Source organism: Kogia breviceps, chromosome 20 (genome assembly GCF_026419965.1).
Source record: "Kogia breviceps isolate mKogBre1 chromosome 20, mKogBre1 haplotype 1, whole genome shotgun sequence".
NCBI classification, from domain to species: domain Eukaryota; kingdom Metazoa; phylum Chordata; class Mammalia; order Artiodactyla; family Physeteridae; genus Kogia; species Kogia breviceps.
The window spans coordinates 12,472,483-12,486,102 of record NC_081329.1 but is presented as its reverse complement, the minus strand read 5'-3'; the positions used below and the strand labels follow the sequence as shown (position 1 = coordinate 12,486,102).

The following is a 13,620-nucleotide window of genomic DNA, read 5'->3' as shown; positions in this document are numbered from 1 at the left end:
ATGAACTTTGTTATTATTTTAGAGTATATTCTTCCATGTGTTGCCCTATGCAAAAAAAAAAGATAAGCTGAAACCAGAATGTGTTCTAATATTAGACAGTCACACTTGCCATGAAACTTCTTAAGTCTCTCTCTAGAATGAGAATTTTTTTGAAAAATTTGTTTTATACTTATTCGTGCTTTCTAACTCAGTGGTCCCCTATTTCTATTTAAATGGTATCATGACTGCACCATCACTCAAGTTATAGGATTATTTAACATGGAATTTAGAAATAGGTCATTGGAAAATGGTAATAACAGCAGGATAATATTCATAACTATATCTTTTTAAAACTTTTAAACAATCTAACCAGAAAGAATTTACATAAGTAAAAAGAATCAACAATTTGAGTTTACCAAAGATATAATAATAACACCAGTGAAAAATATTTGCTGCACAAAAATAAAGCAGAAAGCAATAAAATGCTTAATTTCTGACAGGGCCTAACCAGAAGAAATACAATAGAAATTAGATGACGATTGAACTCTAGTCTCAAAAAGTTAAGAAAACACATTTTGTCAATCATACATGAGAAGACTGCGGAACAAATTGCAGTGAAACAACTTAAACTTGTGAAAACACATCTTTAAAAATTTTACTTTCCAAAAATAGAATTTATACTGAATACATCTACCCAAACTAACACATATTCCCTAATACCATTTAATACCCAGTTTATATTCAAAATTCTCAAATTGTCCCAAAGTAGTCTTGCAAGCCAGCATTCAGTCAGAGACCACCCAATGCACTGAGCTGTAATATCTGCAAGTTTCTTTAATCTAGATTAATTCTCTCTCCTGCCTTTTTTTCATAATATTGACTTTATTAGAAGTGACACTTATATGGTACTTATGCAGAAAAATGTCTTCTTTTGTAGTGCATACTGAAATATTTAGGGGTGAAGTGTCCTGATATTTTCATATCGGCATATAACTTGAGACAAGTCACCAAAAAAGATAGATGAAGCAAATATAGCAAAATGTTATTACTGACAGTCTATGTGGTAGTTATGCAAATTTTTATGTAATATTCTTTCTACTTTTCTGTATGCCATTCTAAGATCCTCTGTATTCTCAGCCTTTTTCTCAGACTACTTCCTTCACTTCCTTGCCTTATCAGAAACGTGGTTGTCCCACAAGCAGCCCTCTTTAGAGGAGGGCTCTCCTTACAACCTCCCAAAGTACCATAGTGCTCAAAGGTAGAGCTGGTATTATTTTCATTTCCCAATTCACTTTCTAGCTATTATTTCTCCTCCACCTCAGACACAAAGTGTACCTACTTTGAAGTTCATACCAACTCATTGCTTTCCTAGTTCTATCAATTTCCTAGTTATTGGTGATTTTCTAACGTTATCCTGAAGACTTTGGCTCTGGGATTCCAGTTTTCTTCCCTGTGTCATTCCACCATTTTATCTGATCCTTGAATGAAGAACTGAGCAGCAAGAAGGAGCAGTGTATAGGTCTCGGAGAAGCACATGCCAGGCAGAGGAAGTAGCTAGTGTCCAGGCCTGAGGGAGGACGGTACAGCTGGAATACAGTCAGAACAGTGAAACAGGGACCAAGCCACGTGGAACCTGGCAAACTACGGCCAAATGGAGTGTATTCTCGGTGCAGTGTGAAGCCACCAAAAGGGAGTGCGATTAACCTGATTAACATTTTTAAAGATCATTTTGTCTGTTGTGTGGAGAATGGACTGAATGGAGGCAGGAGTAGAAGCAGGAAGTCCAGTGAGGAAGCCACTGCAATAGTTCAGATAAAATAGTGGCTTTAACTGAAACTGTAGTGGTGGGAATAGAGAACAGTGCACAGATCTCGGATATGCTCTCAAGAGGATACAGGACTTTCTGATGGATTGGGAGAGGGGCAGAGATGAGGGGAGGAATCAAGGATGAGTCCTACTTTTTGTCTTGAGTGGATGATGCTGCCATTTAATAACAATGGGGTGACTGAGGGAGAAGCACGTTTGGGGTACAGGAGGAAAAGCGTAACATTTATGTTTGAATGTTTCATTTGAAGTACCTGTTAAGACACCTAAGTAGAGATGTCAGGTAGAGAGTCTGGAGCTCGACGGTGCCGTCAGGACTAGAGAAATCAGTGGGGGGCTGTCTGTGGAGCAGTGGGAGTTGCAGCACCAGACTGGATAAGATCGCTGAGCGAGTAAGCATCATAGACAAGAGCCAAGGGTCAAGGCCAGGGGCTGGAAGCCCTCCAATACTTCATGGTCATAACGGAGAGAATAGCTAGCCAGCAAAGGAGAAGGAGAAGACAGGGAGGACACAGGAAAATGAGGACTGTGTGGTGATCTGAAAGTCAAGCGATGAAATTGTTTCAAGAAGGAGGGAGTGATCATCTGTCTCAAATTCTGCTGAGAGGTGAGTAGAGTGAAAACTGAGCACTTACTATCAGACATACTAAGATGAATTTCACTGGAGATCTTGACAAAAGCATTTCAGTGGGACCAGGGTCATAAGGGACCAAGATTGGAGTGGGTGGAGGAGACATATGGATGTAAGGAAGTGGAGATAAGCACTGAGCTTTGTTATAAAGTAGAACAAATATATGTGCAATAACTGGGAAGGATCATGGGATCAAGGGAGAGTTTTCTCCCAGATCAAAGATATTACAATATTATTTGTAAGTTGACACACAAGATCTGGTAGAGAGGAAAAAATTGATGATGAATCAGGTAAACTGATAGATTTGGTGTTTCTTTCCATTCTTTCTGTTTTCTCAGTGAAATAAAAGTGAAGCCATGTGTTTGCTGTGGCAGCATGTATCCTAAAATTCTAACAATTCAGAGAAAATAAGCATAGCCCCTGTGCAAAGATGACACACAAATTCATGAACTGTTCCATATTTTTAATAAAAATATTTAAGAAGTTGAAGCCCTGAGCTGAGACGGAGGAGAGGGAGCAAGGGGGCAGCAGAAGTCTGAAGAGAAAGGAAAAGGTCTGAAGTAGTATCTCCTCTTCCAGATAAGTGGTAGAGAGAGCGTCGATGAGACAAACTGATAGTACTGCTTGTGAGGGGAGAGCGCGCTCTGAAATTTGAAGTCACAGATTGTAGGAAGGACCTGTTAGCATGGTTATGTTTTTCTCCAGCCATGTTCAGTGGTTTAAGTACAGCAGAGTAGCTGGAGAAATAAGATATCTGCCACATGAGTGAGTGTCACGGAGGGAAAGAGGGACAAAGGAATGAGTACAGTCACAGATACAGAATAAGCTGATGTGGGAAGAATACGAAGGTGTAGAAAGACCAGGAAAATTGGTAGATTCGATGGGTTGGCATATGGCAACTCCAAAATAGAATGGCTTGGATGTAATTACATACGGAGGCTAGAGGAGCAAAAAAGAAGATGGCCTCCGTAGGTCTGTTCAGTTAACCCAAGGTAAAGGGGCAAAGAGCAAATACTTTTTTTTTTTTTTTTTTTTTTTTGTGGTACACGGGCCTCTCACCGTTGTGGCCTCTCCCGTTGCGGAGCACAGGCTCAGCGACCATGGCTCACGAACCCAGCCGCTCCGCGGCACGTGGGATCCTCCCGAACCGGGGCACGAACCCGCGTCCCCTGCATCGGCAGGCGGACTCCCAACCACTGCGCCACCAGGGAAGCCCGCAAATACTTTTAATGCTTATCATTTTATTAATTTACCGAGTTCTTGACACTAATTTGGTCCAGAGTCTGGTTGAACCAAATATGCTTTGTGTGGTAGGTTTGAAATGTCTTGAAATTTACATTATAAACCCCAAAATATTGATACAAAACCGTATTATGTTTGCTTTAGTCATATATCTTTTGAAAGAAATTGAAAGGAAAAAATACATACATAGGTATGTAGATATGTGCCTGGGTATCCTTTTATATTTGTACATATTTACCATTTCTGGGGCTTTTCATTCTTCCCTATCAATCTGCATTGCCATCTGGCACCATATTCCTTTTCTGTTCAACCTGAAGAACTTCCTTTAAAGAGCATTTCTTGTAGGTGTGCAGGTGATGAGTTATCTCCAATTTTAATTACCTGAAAATGTCTTCAGTCTGCCTTCATTTTTGATGAATTGTTTTGCTGGTTGAGTTTTTTCTTTCCTCACTTTAAAAATGCCATTGTAAAATCTTCTAGCTTCTCACGAGAAGTCAGTCTCTGACTGTTTTATGTTTCCTGTATATATGTGTCCTTTTTCTCTGGCTGCTTGCAGGATTTCTATGGATTTCAGCAGTTTGACTATGATGCATGCCGAGGAGAGGGTCTTTGTTTATCCTGTCTGGGGTTCATTGAACTTCAAGGATCCCTTTCAGTTGCAGTTTTCAAGAGTCATTCCTCTTCCAGTTTGTGTTTGCTTTGATAAACTTCCCAGTGCCTTTAATAACTTTATTTATTTATTTATTTATTTATTTTTGGCTGCGTTGGGTCTTTGTTACTGCGCGCGGGCTTTCTAGTTGTGGAGCGCAGGGGCTACTCTTTGGTGCAGTGCGCGGGCTTCTCATTGTGGTGGCTTCTCTTGTTGCAGAGCATGGGTTCTAAGCCTGCGGGCTTCAGTAGTTGTGGCTCACAGGCTCTAGAGCACAGGCTCAGTAGTTGTGGCACACGGGCTTAGTTGCTCCGCAGCATGTGGGATCTTCCCGGACCAGGGCTCAAACCTGTGTCCCGTGCGTTGGCAGGCAGATTCTTAACCACTGCGCCATCAGGGAAGTCCCTCCCAGTGCCGTTAGAAAGTTGTTCTTTATGTTTGGTCCTGATTTAATCACTGCTATCTGTGGGAGGATTTACACGAACACTTCACTCTACTACCATTATACTGTAAGGTCTCTCTTCCTAACCAGTTGGGGAAAAAAATGGTAGACACCTACCTCACACACAAAAGTAAATCCACATGATCTGGGACTCAGTAATTTCTCATCTATTAATGTGTTGTTTAGCAATAGCACTTTGAGAGACTAGTGAGGAGTAAAAGTTAGAATGCAGTGTATACAAATGTACTTGACTGTCAAATATTATTTTCTTCTTTGGAGTGATTTTTTTTTTTTTTTTTTTTTTTTTTTTTTTCTGTATGCGGGCCTCTCACTGTTGTGGCCTCCCCCGTTGCGGAGCACAGGCTCCGGACGCGCAGGCTCGGCGGCCATGGCTCACGGGCTTAGTTGCTTCGCAGCATGTGGGATCTTCGCGGACCAGGGCACGAACCCGTGTCTCCTGCATAGGCAGGCGGACTCTCAACCACTGCGCCACCAGGGAAGCCCTGGAGTGATTTTTGAAGGTTTTGAAACTGTGGGTTAAATCCACTTCACCTGCCTTCACTAATCAAAGTCGTTTTAAGACTCATGTGTCCTCCAAGCTGCACTTGCATAAACAATAAGATGTTTGCCTGAGTTGTTTTCTGGGAACTTGGAGCCAGTGGCATCGAGTTTGAGCTGAGCTGGTTAAGACTAGATAGGACCATTGACTCTCCAGCTGGGCATCCACAGGCGTCCGTTGCTTCATGACGTTTTGAACGTGCAGAGGCCTGCCTCTTAGTTACACCTGCGCAGAGAGAAGATTACCCGCCAATTCCCACATCTTTCCCCAGTCACCTTTCCCCACCCCCACCCCCCGCCCTCCCCATGCCTCGGACCGCCCTGCTGTTTTATTCCTTATCCCATAAATACCCTGAGCTGCCTGCCTGTTGGGAGGCTGGTTTGAGATGTGTTCTCCTGTCTTCTGGTTCTGCTGCAAACCTCGCTGTCTCCGCGTTTGGCTTGCTGTGCGTCTGGTAAGGCAGATCTGGTTTGGTAACACGTGAGGTGAGCCAGCCAAGAGGGGAGTCCAGGTGAGCCTTTGCCCCGTGGCTCGAGGGCCTCTTGCAGGCACTGAGGACCTGTGGACCAGCCCGAGCAGCTCCCTGGTGTGTCCGTTCCCAGGCTGACCCTGGGTTTTCAGGGAGGCGCTGCTGACCTTCCGCGCTTAGTTTCACCTTGTAGCAAAGAGAGGAGATGGAGCAGGACCCTGTGGTGCTTCCCCTCCATGTCCTCTGCCTGCCTTTTGTCTGTAGAAAACTTTAGTCAAAGAATAAATTCAGAGAAGCGAGAAAGTGCAGGAGCAAAGGAAAACAAGACCAAGTCATAACAGTTTAGTCACTGAATGAAGTCAGGGACCGTTAGTCCCTTCTCAAGGGCTATAGATAATATTCTGGGCCGTATCCTTTGAGCTGTTTTATAGATACTGAAACCCCCACTAGGTGAAAGAAATTTACATGAGGACCAGGCTGTAGCCATGACATAAGCTGCCACAGTTCTGAGAACTGGCCTCAAAGAAATGTGAACAAACCGACCCTGGAACTGAGGACTAACGGTACTTAAAACAATGAAGGTGACGCTGACCAGACCACCACGTGACCAATTTCAAGGTGACTGTCGGAGCTGACTGGGCTGTTTCTGCATGTAGCGCCCTCCCTCCGCCTAAACACCCCTGAAACTCCCCTTTAAAAGTGCTTGCCCACTGATTTGTCAGCGAGGAGTCAGTCTCTGAACATAAGTCCGCCATTCTCCCGGTTGCCGGCCTCAGAAATAAAGCAAACTTTCCACTAGCCTTGCCTCTCGAATATTGGCTTTTGAGTGGCAAGCAGCTGACCTGACTTTCAGTAACACCGTTGGCGTTTGGGGCTTTTGGATTCGGAAGGTGTTTTTAGGGTAAACCTCGTTAAAGAAATGCACCTGTGCCTAGATTGTCTTTGGAACCCTGAAGGATCATGGGTCAGAGGCCCACCTGATGGGTTTTTGGCAGACAATATAAAAGGTTACAGCTGCTGAGGTACTCTGTACCTCAGTTAAAGGCCCAGGGCTCTGGTTTTTGGTTTTGTTTTGGTCTCGTTTGTCCATGTGTATGTCTGATTGTCTTAATTGTTAGGAACTGGCTACTGGGGTTTGAGATTCTTGGCGACTGCAGCAAGGACCCTTGGACTTTGTTGCTGCGCCCACCTGGGAACAAAGCCCCTTGAAAATGGGTAGTGTTAATTCCGTTCTCTCTTGCGGCCCTCTAGGCTACGTTCTTCAAAATTGGGAGACTTTCAGTTATGAATCATGGAAAAATAAAAGATGGTTATTTTTTGTAACACTAAGTGACCATAATATCCTCCAGACTCTGGAGCACAATGGCCTGAAAATGGATCCTTAAATTACAATAAAACTTTGCAAGTAGACTTATTTTGTAAACAGGACTAAAAATGGGATGAAACGCCTTACGTACAGTCTCTTATGTTCCTGTATCAGAATAAACCTGTGTAGAGTAGATGTAATGGTCCAACAGGAAGGAAAGGCAACGAAACCTGTTTTGCTTGATTCTAATGCAAAGGAGGGTGACTTGCTGTGGCTTCAGTGGCCGCTCTGACGCCCTCCTCCGCCCTTACAGGGTGGCGCTGCGCCCCTTCACGGCCAGCATCTGAACCTCAGGCTCTCAGGCCCCTGTGCCCTCCCCCGACCCCAGTCTCTGAGGGCTGGGAAACGGGAATGGCCTCCCCTCTCGGTACCTGCCAGGGTGTGCAGCTTGGCCAGGGAGCTACCCAAATGCGGGTAGGGCAACATCCCTTAAGGCAAGTCCCCACTGGGGCTGTGAATGCTGAGACTGGGCAGGTGATGGGATGGATCTGGGTCCGTTTCCCTGTCCACTTTGGATTTATTTAATTGGAAGAACAATATGCCAACTTATAAAGATGACTCGAGAATGGAAAACCTTTATTGAGTTTTTGTTTGTTTTGTTTTTGCAACCCACAACCTAACCTGGGTAGATGTTCAAAATTTATTAAATACCCTCCTCACTTCAGAAGAGCATAGGATGGTGCTGGATAAAGCTGGAGAGGAGGCAGATCTGCTTCATGCAGAAACCCCTGGCAACCCGGTGAGGGCTGCTGCGTGCGGGGCTACACCAAAAGCAGATCCTGATGGGGATGTGAATGCTGGAGACAGGCCCGAACTTTATTGAGATTGCATTCTTGCAGGATTGCGAAGAGGGATGCCCAAACAAGCCTTAATAAAGTACAGAAGGTAAAACAGAAACCAAATGAGGATCCTTCAGAATTTCCAGAAAGGGTCTTTAAAGCCTATAGGCAACATACAAAGAGAACTTATAAAAGTCAGAGTGACCATTTTTTGGTCAGAGCGCACCCAGTATACAGAAGAAACTGCAAAAGATGGAAGGGCCTTTAGGAATGCCTGTGTCTTGACTTGCTGAAACTGCCTTTAAAGTTTCTAATAGCAGAAACCGGGTTCAGGAGAAAAGGGAACAATGGAGAATGAAAGAGGCTGCTCTGTGGGCGGCTACCTTAACATCGGGAAGAGCTGGATGGAATCAAGGACTCCCACAAGGGACTCGGCAAAAGCTTCCACTCAAACGGGCACCCGATAGCGGGCCCCCGCCAGTGTGCATATTGCAAACAGGAGGGACACTGGAAAAGAGGGTCCCATCCTAAGTAAGACTCTTGAAGGTAAACAGCTGGCACATCAGATGCCCGAGCTGAGAATGACAGTGACCAAGAATGACAGGCCCTAGGGGTTCCTTTGAATCTTGTGAAGTCCATCATCTCCCAAGCGGAGCCCTGGTGACTGTGACCTTGGGAAATTAACTTGTGGATTTTGATTGATACGGGGCCGTTTACTCAGTTTTAAATACCTGGCTTTCTAAGCTTCCTTCTAAAACTATGTTAGTAACTGGGGTGTCCAAAGAAACCTTGAAAATGCCTTTTTCCAGCTGCTACACTGTCAGATGGGGAAAACACATCTGAAGCATAGCTTTGTATACATGCCTGAATGCCCCACTCCCCTTCTGAGACCAGATTTACTAACTAAATGTCAAGGTTACCTTTGCCCCTGAGTGAACAGACATTAAAGTACCACCAGAGCAGCCTTGTGCATTGCAGGCTCTATTACTCCAATCCCAAAAAGAACAGCCTGCAACTGTTCCAGAAGAGATTTGCAAAGAGGAGTCCGAAGACCTGGGCAGACGGGAGGCTGGGAATAGCAAAGAGCTAGGCCTGTACAGCTTAGGGCACCACCTGAGGTCAGCTTGTACGCGATTTAAGAACAAGTAGATTGTAAGAGAGACTAATCAAGTAGTCCCTGACCCATATACTCTGCTCACTAATCTGTGCAGACATTGTTGGTTTACTGTATTAGAGTTGAAAGATGCCTTTTCTTGCATATCCTTGTTTTAAATCCCAAGAGTTGTTTGCTTTCAAATGGGAAGATCTAGGTACTAAGAATTAAACAACAGTACTGCTGGACAGTACTTCCTCGGGGATTTAAAACTTTACCCGCGATGTTTGGAGAAATCCTGGCAAAAGATTTGAGGGACCCTCAACTAAATGAGGGAGCCCTGCTCCAGGGTGTGGTTGATACTGATTACCAGTCAAACAAAGGACACCTGAGAGCAGAATTTTTTTTTTTTTTCAGAATATAGTTTTGATTTCAACCTTTTTGGTTGAACAGGTCTATCAGGTATCCAAGAAAAAGCACAGAGTTCTCAATCACTCTGTTAAATATTTGGGTTTTGAACTTTCACAAGGACAGAGAGACTTGCCGTCTAATGGAAGGGAAGCTCTAGCTAGGGCTGCAGCTCCCACCAAGAGATAATTGCAGGAATTTCTGGGAATGGCTGGGTTCTGCCGTATCTGGGTCCCTAACTTTGGACTCATAGCAAAACCCATTTAGGAAGCTCTTAAAGGAGACAATGAACATCTAGACTGAAATCATGGAGGATAAAACATCCTGAAGACCAGCTCCATCTTCGCCGGTTGGGAACTTACGAGGAATGCCCTGAGAAAGGGAAGGCGCGCTGCGGAAGGAATACCGCGGTGGTTCTCACCCTGACGCTGACTTTCCTGAGTGAGCAAGCGAAGCCCCAGAAAAAAGCCACGAGAGAGAAATTAAGGTGAGTGCAATTGCTGCAGTGGTGGCTTTGAAAAGTAAAATTTAGAAAGCAATTTAAATAATTTGCTAGTAACCAGATTGATTGTTTTCTTTTGTTCTGCCTTCTGTTTCTAACCTCGCACGCTTGGAAGGACAATTCAGTGATTAGGATTTTTCAGTCTTTGGCAAAAGTAGGTAATTTCTCTAGCGTTTGGATATGTCATCTAAAACCTTCTGTATTTGATGATGCTGACCCCTTGGTTGTGCCTGTCGTTAATTTTTGACCATCCCTAACTTCAGTGTGACTTCAGGTGTGAACATATCAAATTAGGCTAATCAACAAAATGTCCCGTCGCGTTTTTCTTCTTGAATAAGCCAAAATTTGGTCTCCTCGTGTCCTCAGAATAAAAAACAACAAACAACAACAAAAAATCCCTGGCATCTACCCTTGTCAGGGTTCTATTTGGTGAGGATATTGTAGAAACCACACTTCATTCTCCCAGCCTATGTTCCTTCGATACTATCTAAGTGTTTCAGTCAAAGGTGATAATGAACAACACACTCCAATTCATAAAAAAGTAAGACCCTGATCCCTGGCTCGCAAGTGTCCTAGGTAAAATCCCTAAAAATAAGAGTCGAAGTGTTCGCATGTCTGGCGTTCTGTATGCCCTCACAGTGTACATATTTGCTCCACCCCGTACCTATTTGTCTACAGTTTTTATTACCAATCTTGGGCCTATGAATGCCTTGACAGCTGGTGCATAAGTGGTATTTGTTTGGGATCAAAATGTTAACTTGAAACCAGGAACAAGAGAATATTCTCAAATGAGTGCTAAATAGTTTGATTCCTCAAGCCACTGTTAGGCCTATGCCCCTTATCGGCAGGAATTAGCCAGAGCTGTCCTCACCCTTTTTCCTCAAGAGTTGAGGAATGATCAAAAAGCAGGGGAGGGGGGCTTCCCTGGTGGCGCAGTGGTTGAGAATCCGCCTGCCGATGCAGGGGACACGGGTTCGTGCCCCAATCTGGGAAGATCCCACATGCCGTGGAGCGGCTGGGCCCGTGAGCCATGGCCGCTGAGCCTGCACGTCTGGAGCCTGTGCTCCGCAGCGGGAGAGGCCACAACAGTGAGAGGCCCGCGTACCACAAAAAGAAAAAAAAAAAAAAGAAAAAAAGCAAGGGAGGGGCTGAAACCGTGGGTCAAATCCACTTTACCTGCCTTCACTAATCCAGGTGGTTTTTTAAGACTCTCATGTGCTCCAAGCAGCATGTAGCCTAAACAAGATGTTTGCCTGAGTTGTTTTCTAGGAACTTGGAGTCAGCTGTGTCTAGTTTGAGCTGAGCTGGTTAAGACTGGATAGAACCACCGACCCTTCAACTGGGCATGCGTGTCTGTTGCTTAGTGACTTTTTGAACGTGCAGAGCCCTACAGCTTAGTTATACCGGTGCAGAGCAAAGATTCCTGCACCTTTTTCCAGTCGCCTTTCTCCACACTCCCCACGCCTCCAACTGCCCGCTGCTTGCTTCTTTATCCTATAAATACCCCAAACTCCTTGCCTTTGGGGAGGAGGATTTGAGATTTGTTCTCCCATCTCCTACTTGGCTGCCTTGTAAACCCTCTTTGCTGCAAACCTCGTGGGCTCAGCATTTTGGCTTGCTGTGCATTGGACAAGAGGAACATAGTCTAGTAAACAGTTTGTGTCTGGGTTTTTGGAGGGAGGAAAGCCTTTTGTTGGTGGTTAGAACGTCTTCTGTGTTTTGTGACTATGCAGATGTAATATGAAGATGAGTGTAGTAGATGTAAATTTATCACTGAACACAGCTAGGGAAAGTGTGCTTGAAGAGAGAAGACAGAGTTTGGGGTTCACACGTGTCCTGTAAGGATTAAAAATGTGGAAGTTACTGGCTATTCTTACACTTTAAGTTCTAAGAACTGTGCCGATTCAGAATAAGGGCTATGAGGAGAGAAGGAAACCATATTGAGATGTAATGCAAATGTGGAAGCTATAAAATGAAGGGAATGCTTTATATCCCAGAGCTCCGGGAACGCTGACCCAGGAGATGGACTTTTACTTATTTCTAGCCCTTGCAGAGTCCAGGACAACCATACCTGTTAGGTACAGACTCGTGACATTCTACCTTATGTCGGAGGGTGAATGCTTTACAGCATTATTGGGAGAAAACTTAATTTGGGTAAAACTAAACTAGGACTTTCTGTTTTGTCCTTTTCCTTTGTGGAAGGAAAAAGGAGTGGAATATATGAAGAAAATTGTTGATTCTCCGTGTCCCAAAGCACGACACTTAAAATTTGCAGCAGCTTACAACCTTGGAAGAGCTTATTATGAAGGAAAAGGCGTTAAACAATCAGACGAGGAAGCTGAAAGGTAATCTGACCTGAGAACAAGATTTTTGTTTTAATCAAATGCTTTAAACAAAGAATAACTTGCCTTGCCCTGCCCTTCTCTTCTAGACTGTGGCTTTTTGCTGCAGACAATGGAAATCCAAAAGCTAGTGTGAAGGCTCAAAGTATCCTAGGATTGTATTACTCAACAAAGGAACCCAGAGAGTTAGAGAAGGTAACAGTGATTTATTTGTTTAGATCCTAGCATCCTGTGTAGATTAATATTTGGTGAGGAGTAAGTATGTAGTCTTGAATATCTCTTATATTTCTTCCAATGTAAAGAAAGCTTACATTTTAGGATCTCCAAGCTCATTTCACCCTTCCTCAACTATGAATTCTGCCTTCCCTGCCTCTACCAAAGGAGACCACGGATGTGAGCACTTTGTATGCTATAAAAAGCACACATACAAAATATCCTACCATAAAAGGCAAAAGAGGAGGGGGAGTCAGTACAACCTCTTTAATCACCAATGATGGAAACCCTTTCAAGAAATCTTATAGGGAGAAGGAAATGAGGCGTTAAAGGCAAACTTGTAGGAGACACATAACCCCCAAGATCCTTGTCAGATAACTGAGCAGCTACTTGGAAATCGGTTTGAACTAACTCGGATTCACTGTAGCTGAGTATTGAGCAAACGTGCTTGGACCACATGCAGGTTTTTGTCCTTGGTTTTCTTTGATCCCATTGGAGCTCCAAGAGGATCTGAGAGATGGCCGCAATCTCACAACATCAGCTGCTCTCCTCTCCTTGCTATGCCTCATTACAAAGCCTTTCAGATGCTTGGTTCCTCTTTCCCACCTTCTTGGTCCTTCCTCTGGAAAATCTGAAAATCCTGAAACCTGAACAGCCGAGCTTGAGCCAGTGACCTCGCCTGTACTGTGGGCAGACAACGGGCGGGCTCCCCTCAGCACCCCCTCTCAGGCATGCGGAGTTGGTGCTAGCCTGACATACGTTCAAGGGGTTAGAACGATGTCCTAGAGATGAATTAATAGTGCTATCTTATAGAGATATTCCCTTTAAAATCCACCTTGTGAATACTAGGGAATTGTGCTTTTTCCTAGGCATTTTATTGGCATTCAGAAGCTTGTGGCAATGGAAACCTGGAATCCCAAGGTGCACTTGGGCTCATGTACTTTTATGGACAAGGCATCCACCAGGATACCGAGGCTGCCCTGCATTGCTTGAGGGAAGCAGCAGAGCGTGGAAATGTCTACGCTCAAGGGAATCTCGTGGAGTATTACTATAAGATGAAATGTTTTACAAAGTGTGTTGCATTTTCCAGAAGGTGAGTAAGCTGGATAAAAGTATGTACAA

The 13,620-nt window shown here is 44.2% G+C and overlaps 1 protein-coding gene and 1 non-coding gene across 3 annotated transcripts in view; both read left to right on the top strand.

Annotated features, from left to right (window-relative positions):
- Nucleotides 1-13,620, top strand: part of LRP2BP (LRP2 binding protein) — a 55,769-nt gene that overhangs the window by 12,474 nt on the left and 29,675 nt on the right. For both annotated transcript variants that reach the window (XM_067022502.1, XM_059049377.2), the window contains 3 exons: nt 12,146-12,288; nt 12,375-12,480; nt 13,368-13,591. In XM_067022502.1, the coding sequence (XP_066878603.1) occupies nt 12,146-12,288; nt 12,375-12,480; nt 13,368-13,591 (473 nt within the window). The remainder of the gene's footprint in view (nt 1-12,145; nt 12,289-12,374; nt 12,481-13,367; nt 13,592-13,620) is intronic.
- Nucleotides 2,797-2,899, top strand: LOC131747630 (U6 spliceosomal RNA). The gene has a single exon (XR_009332961.1). It is a non-coding gene; the product is annotated as a U6 spliceosomal RNA (small nuclear RNA).